Here is a 12418-nt window from a genome sequence, read left to right as displayed (position 1 = left end):
GTCTGTTATGTTGTCTGACAACACAAGAATGTGAGGCCGAAGCTCTATTACAAGCTATGGAATGGCTACAAGTTGATGGAATAAGAAATGTGGTTTTCGAATCTGATGCTAAACAAGTAATTGATGTAATAAATTCTACTTCTGTTGATGATTCTGAATTTGGGGATAGAATTATTCAAATACGATCGATTATAATATCAAATGACTCTTACTTAGTCAAATGGATGCGGCGGCAAGCGAATGGGATGACACATGTGTTAGCACAGTCTTCTCGTTTATCCACTTGCCCTTCTGTTTTTAATTTATTACCGAGTTCTGTTTCTGTTTCATTGTTACAATTTGCCATGATCTGGCTCATTAATGCATTGTTTTTTTGTTTAAAAAAAATAATAAAACGGGGTGTTTGTTAGAGGGGATAAAGACACGGGATTAGGGATAAAAAAAACTGAGACGAGTTATCTCATGTTTGTTTTAGAGATAGGTTAGAGACATAAGGGAGAGATATGAGCCTTATCCCTCAAATCCTATACCGAGGAGGGGGGTGGTATAAGGAGATGGGATAAGCTGCTGCGATTTTAATAGGATGAAAAAGTCCATCTTATCCCTCAAATTAATGTTATGTAGTTTAAATAAGGTTAAAAATAGTAAAAATGTATTATTTTATCTTTATCTCTATCCCACATACCAAACATTGAATAATAATTCTCGACTATCATATTTTTATTCTTATCACAACCATTTATCCTTATCCATATCCCGACCTTTATCTTTATCCCTATCCCAATAGAATACTAAACACCCCGTAAAAGTATTTTGGTGTTTTGATTTTATACAAAAATTATTATTATATGAAAGTATTAATTTTTTTAATGGATAGGTCCAATTTTTTTTCATTTAGCACAAGGCCCCAAAAATGTTCAAGACGGCCCTGAAATAACATCTAAAATAATCTCAAAACTAAAAGGTTGAAAAATTAAAGTTGTTTAGAATATCATAAATTCTTGAATTTTTTTTTATTTTGAAGTTCCTCAATGGTCAATATCAACCTAAAAATCCTTGATTTGCATCTGCACGAGAACCTCACGAGTCCTCTTTTTTTAGAAAAAAAGAAACCCACAGATACAAATCTATAAATTAACAAAATCACAAGTTTTTTAAAATTAACCCTAATTACATTGACGAAAAGCATCTCAAACTCCTTGGTTATTCCACTTTTGGTGCACATGGTCGGTCCTTATTTTTTTGTAAGTTTTAGACGAAATAAGAGATAAAAACACTCTTAATAATAATAAAAAAAATACTTACAATTTCAAAATACATTATAATAAAATTCATTAAGGTTTTGGTTCACTAAAACTTCTGTCTCTATCCATATTGTTGTATTATTAAGCTATTTTTACATGTATAGTATGTTTTTCCCTTTTAGGCTTGAGCCGTAGGCGTTTGCACTCCTTGCTTAGACTTAGTGCCGACCCAATTAATAGATTACGACCAAAAACACATGAGATTCTATATCCCTATTTATTTATTTTTATTATATTAAGTCCGTATGTAGAAAGAAAAGTAGATTAGTTCGATCAGCAACACCTGTCTCTGCAGCATTGGAACCAAGATCGGACTTGCTTGGCACCCTGATGATTAAATAAACCAAGATTTTACCATGACTGCAATTTTAGAGAGACGCGAAAGCGAAAGCCTATGGGGTTGTTTCTGTAACTGGATAACCAGCACTGAAAACCGTCTTTACATTGGATAGTTTAGTGTTTTGATGATCCCTACTTTATTGACCGCAACTTCTGTATTTATTATCGCTTACTTACTAAATTAATTAACTATCAACATTTAGCAAGTAAATTAATTAACTATAAACATCTAGTTCAGTTAAAAATTAAACATCTAGTTCAGTTAAAAAAAACAAAAGACGCATAAAATTGAAATGGTGAAGTTTAAGAAGATGCTTTTGACCTTTTATTTATTTAGAATGAAGTTGGATGGATGCATAAATGGGCCTCGTTCATAGCTTTCAATCAAAACTCATTCGGCTGTCGAGTTAAACTTTGTGCTTGTTCACCATCTGCTCTACTGCAATTCGACTGCAAAGCAAAAGATGGAGCAGAGTTTCATCATGATCAAACCTGACGGAGTTCAGAGAGGCTTGGTTTGTCTCTTCTCCTCCTCTTTTCTTCCTATTTGCAGCTTTACTCACTCAATCATCTCCTTCGTTCACAATTATTAGTATTTGAATTGAATATGTCTCATCATTCATCACTTCACTGACTAGGGCTTATATTCAAACATGCGATTATTATTATTACTTTTTCCTTTTTGTTTAATTTCTAATAACCGACATGAAACTTTCAAAATCTTATACAGTTTATAGTCACAGATGGAATTGAAATTTTGGTATCATCCGCTGTTTTCAAAATCGATATGACAGTTTGTTTTTGGACCATTTTTCTATGTATTCATATTCTCTGTTGTTTGTGTAAGGTGGGTGAGATCATTAGCAGATTTGAGAAAAAAGGCTTCTCTTTGAAAGGTAACCACTTAAAATTGATGCATATTGATTTTCCAGTGATTTCCTTATTATTTATTAGTTGCAATATTATAGGATTTATAGAGACAATCTGCTTGATTTAATACGATTATGACACGATAATCGGTTTTGACAGTCTTATTTGAATATAGGAATGAAGATGTTGAGTGTGGAACGGTGTTTTGCCGTAAAGCACTATGAGGACTTGTCAACAAAGCCTTTCTTTGAAGGGCTAGTTGAGTACATAATTTCAGGGCCTGTTGTTGCTATGGTTTGGGAAGGTAAGAACGTTGTAGCAACTGGTAGGAAGATAATTGGTGCTACTAAACCAGCTGACTCAGCTCCTGGCACCATTCGTGGTGATTTTTCTGTTCAAGTTGGAAGGTTATTTCCTCACAACTCTTACCATATAATTCCCTCTTTTGGTCTATTTCTACAGTTTTTATAAGGACTGAGTTTAGGATTTCAATTATAGTCATCATGCGTTCTTAGTTAATTCTTCCAATCCAACAAACATCTTGTTCACGATTGATTTTCATAAAAGAATATGAATCAAGTTCCCTTTTATTGTGAAAGGCCAAGGAATAGAATTGTTAAGAGGTATACTGTTTAGTTTGATTTTCACAAAAGAAATTGAAAAGTCTCTCTTTAAAATCCTATTATACTTTTAGGCTCACATAAACAAGGGTTGCTTGCTTATTTATTTGCCGGCAGAGATTTAGAGCTTGTGTTCTCATATGTGCATGTGCGAGCTTTAGATATAATCGGGTCTCATGAGATTTGAGAGTTATGAACTTTAGTGAAGGATGAGATTTTATTACTGTTGTACCAACTTGACAATTAATGGTTTATGTGCTTCTCACCTGGAGATGTAGACACAAATAGAGGAATCATGTAAATTTATTATTCTTGTGATTGCATATCTAATATTTCTGCATATCAAGCTTATAATCAACAACAATTGCTACAATTCCTAACAGGAAGTAATATTTATTAGCTGGCGTATGATATGGTGTAATTATTGTTGGTAAAATTGCAGGAATGTGACTCATGGAAGTGATTCAGTAGAGAATGGTAAGAAAGAGATAGCACTGTGGTTTCCTGATGGCACTGTGAGTTGGCAGAGTTGCCTCAATCGCTGGATCTACGAGTGAAACTTTACCATGGCCGAGTTGCTAATCACAATTTTGTTTTAAGTTGATTCGGCAACTCTCTTTTGCTCTTACATCCTAATTCTATGGATGAAGCTTGTTTGCTTCTGATCTATTCCCAAATTACACAATAATTAACTTGGGAAACTGCAATTAATGCAGTAATCTTGTATATATTTATATACCCAACTACATGATTCAATAATGTATAACTCAGATTTTGCCTTGTCTCAATATTCAATATTGCTTAGATCTTCTAATTGTGCAGCTCAGGTAAGATCCTTAATATTTGACTCATTGGTGCCATATCGACTTTGAAGTATACCAAATCAACGAATAAGAATGACAAAAGTCCAAAATTAGCACCATGTAAAACGTCAATAAAACAGTATTCAAATTGGATTCTATATAGAATGATCCTCAGTCAATGGTGTTTATAACACTGAAAAATGACCAACAATAGCAAGCATCATGGACAACATAGAATACTTTTTATTCCTATATCCACCCACCAATCTTCTCAAACAACCAACTTTACATAGATACTTAATAAACTTTGCATATACCTTACATATACATAGCTCATTATAGACACCCATATTGTGCAACTAAACACACATGAATATCAACATAAGTTATAGTCCCTAAATAAATTCAACCTTTTTCCAGTTTCGGTTTTAGACGACTTAGCCATAGCATCGGATTGGATCATTGCAGCCTTTCTCAGTTGATTGCTTAAACCCGAAGCGGCCTCCCTTTGCAAGGTATTGCTGGTGGTATTCTTCAGCGCGATAGAACTTCTTGGCAGGTACAATCTCGGAAACTATCTTTCTGTTCAGGACTTTCTGATGTCGTTCCAAAGACTCCTGCGCCGCCTTCTCTTGCTCTGGGGTGTAGTAGTATATACCCGATCGGTATTGTGTTCCCACATCATTCCCCTGTTCATAATGGTATAAAATGGCATCAAAATTTTGCAATCTAACTGTCAGAGAAGACAAATGAATTTTATGGCAACATAAGGTATCTGAGTTCATATCAATATCATCAGCTCTGATACCATAACGGGGATGCGTAGAGTGAGAACAAGGTAAAAACTTGGCACTTATTAAAATAAAAACCATGATTGGGTAAACAATCTCCGACATCCTCCATTAACATAAGCGGACACCATATAAACACGGGCATGTACCGGTCTTAGATAATTACATCTGAAAAAGAGATTACTAGAACAATCTAAAAACTAGATGAACTAGGAGAATCACAGAAGTAAAACAACTTCATGAGCATTCATCAATCAACAAAGCAAAACAGTAGATGTAAACAATGATAGGCAGTGAATGAGATAACTTTCACCTACACAGAAAAAGTTGAGTCCATATTCGATCAATTATGTGATATCCTATGGACAACTAGCACCAGGCAACCAGAACCCACTCTACTTATCCAGCTGATATGCTTCCCTTCCCTACACACCAAGACTGGTACAGTGGTATCGATGATGATCAAAAGACCCACAGACCCAATCAGTTGTGACTCAGGTCTGAAATTCAGGTGATTGACAAATTTCACTTCAATCAAGAACAATAGATATATTAATCAGGGACGGATCTACAGTGGGAGCAATTGGGGCACTTGGCCCTACTGAGATCTAGAAATTTTTAAGAACCCAAGTATTAAATTTATGAAATTTGAAGCTTTGCCTTTATTAGATATGGATATTTCTGCTGTAATTTAGGAATATAATTGATTTGTAATTATCATGTTCACACATATATCTTGTGTATATATATCACATTATCAATGAATGGAAAGGCAAGGATTCTACATTATCATGGTATCATGAGCCTAATTTCTTTCCTAAAAACTCTCTCCTAAAATTTCTCTCCCTAATCCCACCCAAATCTCTTCTTTCTCTCTTCCTCATTCTGCCGTTCTTCATCCCTAAAAACTCTACTGCCACCATGCCAAACAATGAACAAAACAATGGTGCCGCCGCCGCACCAACTCATCCGGCCCTCTCCATTATCAACATTACCTCCTTTATTCGTGATCCTCTCGAATCCGGCAAAGGCCTCTATACCACTTGGGCTGAACTTTTTAAAACACATGCCCGTGCTTTTCAAGTTCTTGATCATATCCTTCCTGAAACCGACGATAAATCGGAAACCTCTTCTTCGGTTATGAAAGCAAAGAATCCAGGTTTATGGTCTCGTGTTGATGCCATCGTGTTGCAATGGATTTATGGAACCATATCTTCAGACCTTCTCAACAGTATCATCGGACCAAATTTAACAGCCGCCGACGCTTGGAAACTCCTAGAACAACAATTCTCCGATAATAAAAATTCAAGAGCCCTTTATTTACAACAAGAACTGTCCAATGCTAGACTTGAAAATTTTGATGATATCTCTGCCTACTGCCAACATTTGAAGTCCCTCTCGGACCAATTAAGCAACGTCGGGGCTGCCGTATCCAACGATCGTCTCGTTCTTCAATTAATTTCGGGGCTCACTGACGCCTACGAGACAATCGGAACACAAATTCGCCACAATGACATTCTGCCCAATTTCACAAAGGCAAGGTCCATGTTATTATTGGAAGAATCTGCCCGTAAAAAACGCACAGCCGCCACCGTCGGATCTGAAATTGCCGCCGTTACTATCGCCCAACAGTCCCCGTCGAATCAAGCTCCTCCATATTCAAATCACGTTCGGCCTTCTTTCCCTCAAAATTCTGGCGCTGCTCGCGGTGGCCGGGGTTATTATCGCCGTGGCAGAGGCGGACGGGGCAGAGGCGGACGATGGCAGCAAAATAGCGGTCCTCGCTGGTCAAGGGCTGTTTCTTTACAACAGCCATGGGGGTACGGGCCATGGACTGGACAGGCGCCCCAATGGGCCTATCCCCCATGTCCTTATCCTTCTTGGCCCAATTCTTCACATGGTGCAACTCATGGTGCAACTCGCGGGCCTGTTTTTAATAACAATTCTTCTGCAGTCCAGCCAGGCATATTGGGAGCCCATCCGCAGGCCCATCTGGCCCAGTATTACACTCCAACAAACATTGAGGCGGCTATGCACACCTTGACAATCACACCACCTGCAGAACCTTGGCATATGGACACCGGCGCCACTTCTCACATGAGCGGGGATGGAGGTAAACTCACATCTTATTTAAATAAGAGTCCTAACACGAGTATCGTAGTAGGTAATGGCACTTGTATTCCTGTTATCGGTCTTGGTAATGCATCCTTAAAAACAAACAACAAAACCCTAGAATTGAACAATGTTTTACATGCCCCTAGATTAATCAAAAACCTTATATCTGTGCGGAAATTTGCTATTGATAATAATGTGTCCGTTGAATTTGATCCTGTTGGTTTCTCTGTGAAGGACTTGCGCACGGGGATCCCTATTATGAGATGTAATAGCACCGGTGATTTATATCCAGTCACATCCTCCTCTTCAGAGTCTTCTTATGCTTTAAATGCTTCTGTTTTATCTCCTTCAGTTTGGCACAATAGATTGGGCCATCCTGGTCCTCAAATTTTAGACAATCTTCGAACTAATAATTTTATTTCTTGTCCTAAAAATGTTGATTTTTCTATTTGCAATTCTTGTGTGCTTGGGAAACATATTAAATTGCCTTTTTATGCTTCTAAAAATATGTCATCAATGCCGTTTGATATTATTCATAGTGATATATGGACATCTCCTGTTCTAAGTTCTAGTGGCTATAGATATTATGTTCTTTTCCTAGATGATTATTCTAATTTTCTGTGGACTTTTCCCTTAGCAAATAAATCTCAAGTTTTTTCTGTGTTCCTCACATTCCGAAATTACGTACGTACTCAATTTGAAAAAGATATCAAAACTTTTCAGTGTGATAATGGTGGTGAGTATAACAATAGTCATTTTCATGATTTTTTTAACAATAATGGTATGCAATTCCGTTTTTCATGTCCACATACTTCCTCCCAAAACGGTAAATCTGAACGAACGATTCGAACAATCAATAATATAATTCGCACTCTTCTAACACATGCTTCTTGCTCTCATTCTTTCTGGCCTCATGCTCTTGCTCATGCGACCTATCTTTTAAATATTCTCCCTCACAAAAATCTTAGTCTTCTTTCACCGACTCAAATTCTCTACAATCGTACTCCTTCTTATACTCACTTACGCACTTTCGGTTGTCTTTGTTACCCACTTGTCCCTTCTTCCTCTAGAAATAAACTTCAACCTAGGTCCTCTCCATGTGTGTTTCTTGGATATCCATCCAATCATCGAGGCTATAAGTGTTACGACATCTCCGCGCGGAAAATAATTATATCTCGTCACGTTATTTTCAATGAAAGCAAATTTCCATTTTCCACTCAACATGTCTCGGCCTCCCCTCCCATTTCTTCTATTTCCAACTCACCTACACAAACAACCCAACCCATTATTCCCTTCCCCACTAATGCGTCCACTCCTAACCAAAGCCCAGTTTCACCACGGCCCAACAGTCCCAACCCATCTTCCCAAAACAGCCCAGCACTTCCCCCTTCTCCTCTCGACAGTCCCTTTCCTTCTCCAATTCAACACGGCCCAAACACAAATTCCCCACAACAGCTCACCTCCCCACAACAGCCCACTTCCCCGCCTTCTCCCGATCCTATACACGCCAACCCAACCCAACCGACTCACCCTATGACAACCCGAGCTAAACTTGGAATTTTCAAACCCCAAAGAAAGCTCAACTTACACACCACCACTATTTCTCCTATTCCTTCTAATCCCTCACTTGCTTTACAATACCCTAATTGGAAACAAGCCATGACTGAAGAATATAAGGCTCTTATTGAAAATAAGACGTGGGTCCTCGTACCCCGTCCTTCTAATGCTAATGTTCTTCGTAGTTGGTGGATTCTCAGGCACAAATTTAATGCAGATGGATCTTTTGAAAGATACAAAGCAAGACTTGTTGGAAATGGGGCGAATCAACTTGTTGGGGTAGACTGTGGTGATACTTTCAGTCCAGTTGTTAAGCCAGCAACAATTCGAGCTGTATTAAGTATTGCACTTTCTAAAGGTTGGCCACTACATCAGCTGGATGTAAAAAATGCTTTTCTTCATGGGGATCTTCATGAGACTGTTTATATGCATCAACCACTGGGATTTCGGGATCCCAACTATCCAGATCATGTATGCCTTCTTCAAAAGTCTCTTTATGGTCTCAAACAGGCACCACGGGCGTGGTACCAACGGTTTGCCTCTTTCTTGTCTACCATGGGTTTTTCTCACAGTAAATCTGATCATTCACTGTTTGTCTTTCGTCGGGGAGCAGAGATGGCATATCTACTCTTATATGTGGATGACATCGTTCTAGCTACTTCTTCCACTGCTCTACGAGAGTCAATTATCAACAAATTGAGTTCCGAATTTGCTATGAAAGATCTTGGCCCATTGAGTTATTTTTTAGGGATATCTGTCACTCGGAGCGCCGGCTCTCTTTTTCTGTCTCAAAAGAAGTATGCTACTGAGATCATTTCTAAAGCCGGTCTTTCTTCAGCAAATTCCTGTACAACACCTGTTGACACTAAGCAAAAACTGAGTGCTTCATCTGGTTCTGCTTATCATGATCCATCTGAGTATCGAAGTTTAGCTGGTGCATTACAGTATTTGACTCTCACTCGCCCAGACATCAGTTATGCTGTTCAGCAAGTCTGTTTATTCATGCACGATCCCAAAACGTCTCATATGGCAGCTATCAAGCGGATTCTTCGATATGTTAAAGGAACCCTGGAGTTCGGACTTACATTCACAACCTCTTCACTAGATTCCTTGGTCTCCTATACAGATGCAGATTGGGGGGGATGTCCTGACACTCGACGTTCTACTTCAGGATATTGTGTTTTCCTTGGTGACAATCTTCTGTCTTGGTCTGCTAAGCGGCAACCCACTTTATCTCGTTCTAGTGCTGAAGCAGAGTATCGTGGTGTTGCTAATGTCGTATCTGAAACTTGCTGGATTAGAAATCTTCTTCTTGAACTTCATTGCCCTATTAGTAAATCCACCTTGGTATATTGTGACAATGTGAGTGCAGTTTACCTCACTGGTAATCCTGTACAACACCAACGTACCAAGCATATTGAGATGGATATACATTTTGTTCGAGAAAAGGTTGCTAAAGGAGAGGTTAGGGTACTTCATGTTCCTTCTCGTCATCAAATTGCAGATATTTTCACCAAAGGTCTACCACAAATTCTTTTCGACGACTTCCGCTCTAGTCTCAACGTTCGACCACCTCCCGTTTCGACTACGGGGGTGTATTAGATATGGATATTTCTGCTGTAATTTAGGAATATAATTGATTTGTAATTATCATGTTCACACATATATCTTGTGTATATATATCACATTATCAATGAATGGAAAGGCAAGGATTCTACATTATCAGCCTTACTTCCCTCCATTGCCAGCGTTGCTGGCTCTTCAAAGGTTGGAGATAAACTGTTAGCATATCTGTTTTTCTTTTCTTTTCTTTTCTGTTGAACAAAACGACGTTGTTCCACTTAAGTGGGACGGTGTCGTTTATTTCAACAGGAAAGGAAATAAAATAAAAAAACAAATATGTAAACCCTAAAGATTAAGTTCCCCTTTGATGCATCATACAACAATTACCAGCCTTGAGCCTTCGACTTCTATTGTTCAACCCCCCAAACCAAATCCCCAATTCCCAAATTGAAATCCCTAAAACTAAAACGACCGATCATCAGTTCATCACTCACCTCCGTCCGTGTCTCCGGTGTCTGTCCGTCCTTCGAAGTCTGCTTTTCTTCCCCAACAGGTAATTTTTCTTTCTTTCTTTTATTCGTAATGGGAATAAAATGAATTGATAATTGTGATTTCTTTTTAGTTGTGTTAATTGAAATTCTTGTGTTAATTGAAATCTTTGTGTTAATGGATGTAGTTGTGTTAACTTGTATTAAATGAAATTCTTGTATAATTGATTTAGTTGCGTTAATTGAATTAAGTTATACTATAAGTGACAACAACAACAACAACAACAACGTACATAAAGCTACTGATAAAGTAAAATTGGAATAAAGGTTAGATTATTCCGATAACAAGACTATAACTATATACATGATCAAGTATATTGATTTAGTCATAACTCTCTGCGAACAACATACTTAAAATAGCAAGTTATTAGTAAGATTAGTTTTTGGGGTTGGAATCAGATGCAGCAGTAAAAGGGACAAAGTCAAGTTCAATCAAGATCATAAAAACTAGTGATACTTAAGTTCATAACAAAGTCAAGTTCAATTAATATAATAAACATAATTTAAAGCAAAACCTCATCATAATAACTAGAATTAGAAGAAAGGATAGATTATTTATAAAAAATTTATGCTAATATTATTAATCATTACTTGAACTTAATCCGGTGTTATGCTTAAGAAAATTGATAGTTAACAACATATTGATATCGACAAATAAGGATGAAAATAAAAGGACTTTAACATCGGCCTGAAGTTCGCATCAAGCTACAGCATGAAAGACAAAATTAGGAACTAAAATATACAACCCCATGTGATCAAATAATAAAAAACATATCCAAACTAATAAAACCCCAAAAGTAAAACACCAAATTCCAATAGAACCCAACATGTACAAAATTAAACAAGCATAGGAGGAGATCAATCAAAACCCTCAATCAATTAAACAAGAAAAATTACAGATATTCAATAATCGGAAGAAAGATGAAACGATTTCAAAAGAAACTAACCTGACGATTTAAAGTGGTAGGGTCATGTCTAGCCCAGAAAGCATCGAGAAGAGACTCATAATTACACTCCTTAGGATCGTATTGAACTCTCACAACCTCATTGTGACCACTAGTACCAGAACACACATCCTCGTAAGAAGGATTATGAACTAACCCCTGGCTATAACCCACTTCAGTCTTGGTTACACCAGGAACTCTCTGGAATACCAATTCGACGCCCCAGAAGCATCCGGCACCAAATTGAGCGAATTGCTGGCCAGGAGGAGGCACATCGTCATCGGGACCTTGAGGGATTGTTGGGTCCATGGTGGATGGGTCAGGAGACTTGCTGCCGAAACCCAATTTGTTTAAGATGTTCATTGGGGGTTTGTAGTAGGAGATGGATTTGGAATTGTGAGGGGAAGTAAAGGGTTTAGAGCAGGAAAATTGAAGTTTCCTAGAGAGAGATAAGAAAGGTTTTGAAAGAGAGGAAGAAATGACGAGGAGCCGTGTGCTGGTGGAGGTGGTGGCGATGGTGGAGATGGCCAGATTTTGGAGCATTTTTCTTGGGCGGATATCTCTGACGTGTTGCGTGAAGTTTTTTTAGTAATGCATTTTTCATACAATTATTTATTTATTATTATCTTTTTCATTTTTGTTTAATATTATTTGAAAATATTAATAAAATCTTTGGAAAAAAAATATTCATGAGGTCCCTAATATTTTTTGTTCTTACAAATTAAATTATAATTTTTTTCTAACTATCTGAAATCTAGGCAAACAGTTCAGACGAATTCAGTTACGAACTCGGTAGATGATGATAAAATAACTTCTCAAGTAATGCAATATTAAATTATGAGATGCGTTTTTAGCTGAATTTGATATTAATCCCGCTATGAAGAAATTCGATGTGTGTGAATGTAATTGATTGAAATTTTGAGGTGTTAAATTGAAAAATGAAATGTTGAAAAAGCTCTATATG

General features: G+C 37.4%; 2 protein-coding genes across 2 annotated transcripts; one reads left to right on the top strand and one right to left on the bottom strand.

Annotated features, from left to right (window-relative positions):
• Positions 1-1981: 1981 nt before the first annotated feature.
• LOC136227131 (nucleoside diphosphate kinase B-like) lies at positions 1982-3921 on the top strand. Its single transcript, XM_066015833.1, has 4 exons — positions 1982-2158; positions 2491-2539; positions 2689-2920; positions 3576-3921. The coding sequence occupies exons 1-4, from the start codon at positions 2108-2110 to the stop codon at positions 3688-3690; spliced, it is 447 nt and encodes a 148-aa protein (XP_065871905.1). The 5' UTR covers positions 1982-2107; the 3' UTR covers positions 3691-3921.
• Positions 3922-4059: 138 nt separating this feature from the next.
• LOC136227124 (peptide methionine sulfoxide reductase A1-like) lies at positions 4060-12044 on the bottom strand. Its single transcript, XM_066015826.1, has 2 exons — positions 11458-12044; positions 4060-4625 (listed from the first exon to the last, which is right to left on the bottom strand). The coding sequence occupies exons 1-2, from the start codon at positions 11995-11997 to the stop codon at positions 4374-4376; spliced, it is 792 nt and encodes a 263-aa protein (XP_065871898.1). The 5' UTR covers positions 11998-12044; the 3' UTR covers positions 4060-4373.
• Positions 12045-12418: the final 374 nt, after the last annotated feature.

Source organism: Euphorbia lathyris, chromosome 1 (genome assembly GCF_963576675.1).
Source record: "Euphorbia lathyris chromosome 1, ddEupLath1.1, whole genome shotgun sequence".
Taxonomy (NCBI): domain Eukaryota; kingdom Viridiplantae; phylum Streptophyta; class Magnoliopsida; order Malpighiales; family Euphorbiaceae; genus Euphorbia; species Euphorbia lathyris.
Note: the sequence above shows the minus strand (reverse complement) of the source record. Positions and strands in the feature narration are given on the sequence as shown.

Excerpts from the sequence above, each read along its gene's own strand:
- LOC136227124 (XM_066015826.1), bottom strand. The coding sequence starts at position 11,997 with ATGCTCCAAAATCTGGCCATCTCCACCATCGCCACCACCTCCACCAGC. Across the intron at positions 4,626-11,457 it reads CTACCACTTTAAATCGTCAG|GGGAATGATGTGGGAACACA; the intron begins GTTAGTTTCTTT and ends CATTATGAACAG.
- LOC136227131 (XM_066015833.1), top strand. The coding sequence starts at position 2,108 with ATGGAGCAGAGTTTCATCATGATCAAACCTGACGGAGTTCAGAGAGGC. Across the intron at positions 2,159-2,490 it reads ACGGAGTTCAGAGAGGCTTG|GTGGGTGAGATCATTAGCAG; the intron begins GTTTGTCTCTTC and ends TGTTTGTGTAAG. Across the intron at positions 2,540-2,688 it reads AAAAGGCTTCTCTTTGAAAG|GAATGAAGATGTTGAGTGTG; the intron begins GTAACCACTTAA and ends ATTTGAATATAG.